This window comes from Montipora capricornis, chromosome 11 (genome assembly GCF_036669925.1).
Source record: "Montipora capricornis isolate CH-2021 chromosome 11, ASM3666992v2, whole genome shotgun sequence".
In the NCBI taxonomy this organism is placed as follows: domain Eukaryota; kingdom Metazoa; phylum Cnidaria; class Anthozoa; order Scleractinia; family Acroporidae; genus Montipora; species Montipora capricornis.
In genome coordinates, this window is record NC_090893.1 from 21,819,272 (window position 1) to 21,821,771 (window position 2,500).

A 2,500-nucleotide genomic window follows, 5' to 3' on the forward strand; every position below is an offset into this window, starting at 1 on the left:
CGTGTCAACAAATTGGGTCCGAGCTGGCCCGTTTCTACCGAGAGAGTCTGGGGAAAACTAAAACTAAATATCCCGGATAACACGTGAGTGAATCCCGCGCAAAATGGCGGACGAGGAGAACATCAGACGTTGTGTCAGGGACGAACTTGAACTGAATTTAGTCCAGAGAACGCGAAGTCTCATTCGCTCTGCTGCTGTTTCAACTGCAAGAGACTTAGATCACAATCTCGCCGGAAATATGTTGTCGAACAGGTCGAGATCTTGCAATCCAGCGTTCCGAACGCCTTCGGAGAATGGATCTTCCAGCTCTGGTGGAACTAAAAGATCCTCTTCAGCTCCCGGTCACTCTTGGAGGTTAAAAAAAAATAAGCCACCAAAGATACAGAGTATTCCAAAAACTGTTTGGCTTTTGGATAAGCCAAGCGAGGAGGCTGAGATCGGCACCGATGGAGAATTTGAAGATTATCCTGTTACTGATGATATGGTCCTGCTGAAAGGAGAATTTGATCTTGTCAGTAATCATAAAGAAGAAAACATCAGAAGAGAACTGGAAGGAATCTTCAGCCGGAAATTTCCTGGCATCACCATGTATGACTTCGAATTTGTGAAGAGAGATAGAAACATCATCTCCACTCCTGTGGTTAAGACGGGGCACCAATGGGATTTTGTACACGTAAAGCACCTGTGTGGGAACGGCCGTCTTTATGTCAGACTAGTCACCAGCGCTAGCAGGGAGAATATAGAACAGAAGGATGGCACTCTGGCAACAGGCAGTGAAAATGTTGTCAGTTCTCCATCCCATGCCACTACTTCCTTTGTCAGATTGTGCAATGCACCCAATTCAGCCTCTACTTCAGGTGTTCCACTAGCAGCATGTGATGAGATTGATGATGAAAACCTACCAGAGTTTGGAGCAGCAATCTCACCGTTAACCACAGATCAAAAAGTGGCAAGAATAGCCGCTGTATTTCCTGGTATACCCTTGCCTGTCATTGGAAGTGCTCTTCATCCTCATGGCAGTATTGAGAGGGCTGTAAATTCCCTTCTCAGCTACAGAATGTCTGAAGGAGAAATTGATCCTGTAGCCCACCCAGTGTCTGGGAAGAAAATTGCCGATCAGATGACAGAGGATGCAGAAAGAGTAAAAGGAGAAAACTGCACTCAAGTATTTGAGAGGCTGAGAAAGAAAATGCTTCCAAGAGGGATGAGACAAAAATTAAAAGTAGATCCTGAAGATCAAGTCATGGATGTTTACTCCTATTACAAGAGCGCAGATTTTGATGCTTTAGTACCAATATGTGTGTTTGTTAAAGGCCAACCTGCTGTTGATGCCGGGGGTGTTTTGAGACAAGTGTTTGGTGAAGTCTTTGTGTCGTTGTGCAACAATGAAGGCATCAAACACATATTTACAGGAGAGCCATACAGAAAAGTGCCCGTGTTCAGCAATGAGCTTGTAGTAAATGGCTTCTTTGAGATTTTAGGGAAAATGATTTCCCATAGTCTTGTACAAGGTGGCCCTGGTTTTCCCTACTTGTCACCATCTATTTACTGGTACCTGGCAACTGGCGACCTGCAAACTGCCTTAGCCAAAGCATCCTGTGCTGATGTCCAGAACAATGATTTGATCAAGTACATTGATAAGGTAAACAAATTTAAATGCACTTAATGTTACCAGTCAACCTCTTACATGTATGTGCTGAAAGACAGAATAGAGATTTTAAAATTTTGTCATAGAATGTTCAGTTTTTTTATTCCCTACGTGTGCTATTGTTTATGCCCAGAAAGTCTAGCTCAGTAAGTTAGTTGAAATGTAGGTAACAATAACATGATTAGTATATAATTAGAAGTATCATTTTCATCTCATGATATTTGATGTAAACATTACGTAAAACAATAGTCCCATGTTTGCCTGCGTAAAAGTTGCTTTTCTCTAACATTTCGTTAGAATTAAGGATGACTGCAATAAAACTATTATTCTTTCCCTCTATTCTGCAGATATCAGATGCATCCGACAGTGATCTAGCTGCAGTAACATTTGAATCAGAGTTTATTCAGCTGATGTGTGAGGCTGGGGAAACTAGAGTTCTTACTGTAAGTAATTTTGAGTGAATCATACAAATTGTTTATGAAAATCAGACAAAGAATAATCAGTGTCTGATATGCAGTTCATGAAAAAAATGTTCTGATCTCCTGTGCTTTAGAAATGATTATGAAAAGTTTAATACTGCTATTGCATATTCTTTTTAAAATTTGTTTAACTTCACTCATGAAGTACAGCTCTTGTTCATCATGTCAAGTGTAGTTCTTAGTAATACAAACCTTTGATAAATACTTACTTGCACCTTAGAATGTTTTTTGACTTATAGATGATTAATTTACATTGCAGGCTGACAATAAGCTTGACGTACTCCAGTCACTCATGCTTCATGACATTTTGGTAAAAAGGAAGTCTATCCTTGATCAGTTAAGAAAAGGTCTCTCCACCCTTGGCGTTTTGGCA

The 2,500-nt window shown here is 40.6% G+C and overlaps 2 protein-coding genes across 2 annotated transcripts in view; one reads left to right on the forward strand and one right to left on the reverse strand.

Annotated features, from left to right (window-relative positions):
* The window catches only part of LOC138024427 (uncharacterized), a 308,112-nt gene that overhangs the window by 145,774 nt on the left and 159,838 nt on the right, over positions 1–2,500 (reverse strand). The window lies entirely within an intron of this gene.
* Positions 1–2,500, forward strand: part of LOC138024430 (uncharacterized) — a 3,221-nt gene that overhangs the window by 314 nt on the left and 407 nt on the right. The window contains exons 1-3 of the mRNA XM_068871633.1: positions 1–1,642; positions 1,996–2,091; positions 2,387–2,500. The exon at positions 1–1,642 is cut by the window's left edge and continues 314 nt beyond it; the exon at positions 2,387–2,500 is cut by the window's right edge and continues 407 nt beyond it. Coding sequence (XP_068727734.1) covers positions 104–1,642; positions 1,996–2,091; positions 2,387–2,500 — 1,749 coding nt within the window. The 5' untranslated portion in view covers positions 1–103. The remainder of the gene's footprint in view (positions 1,643–1,995; positions 2,092–2,386) is intronic.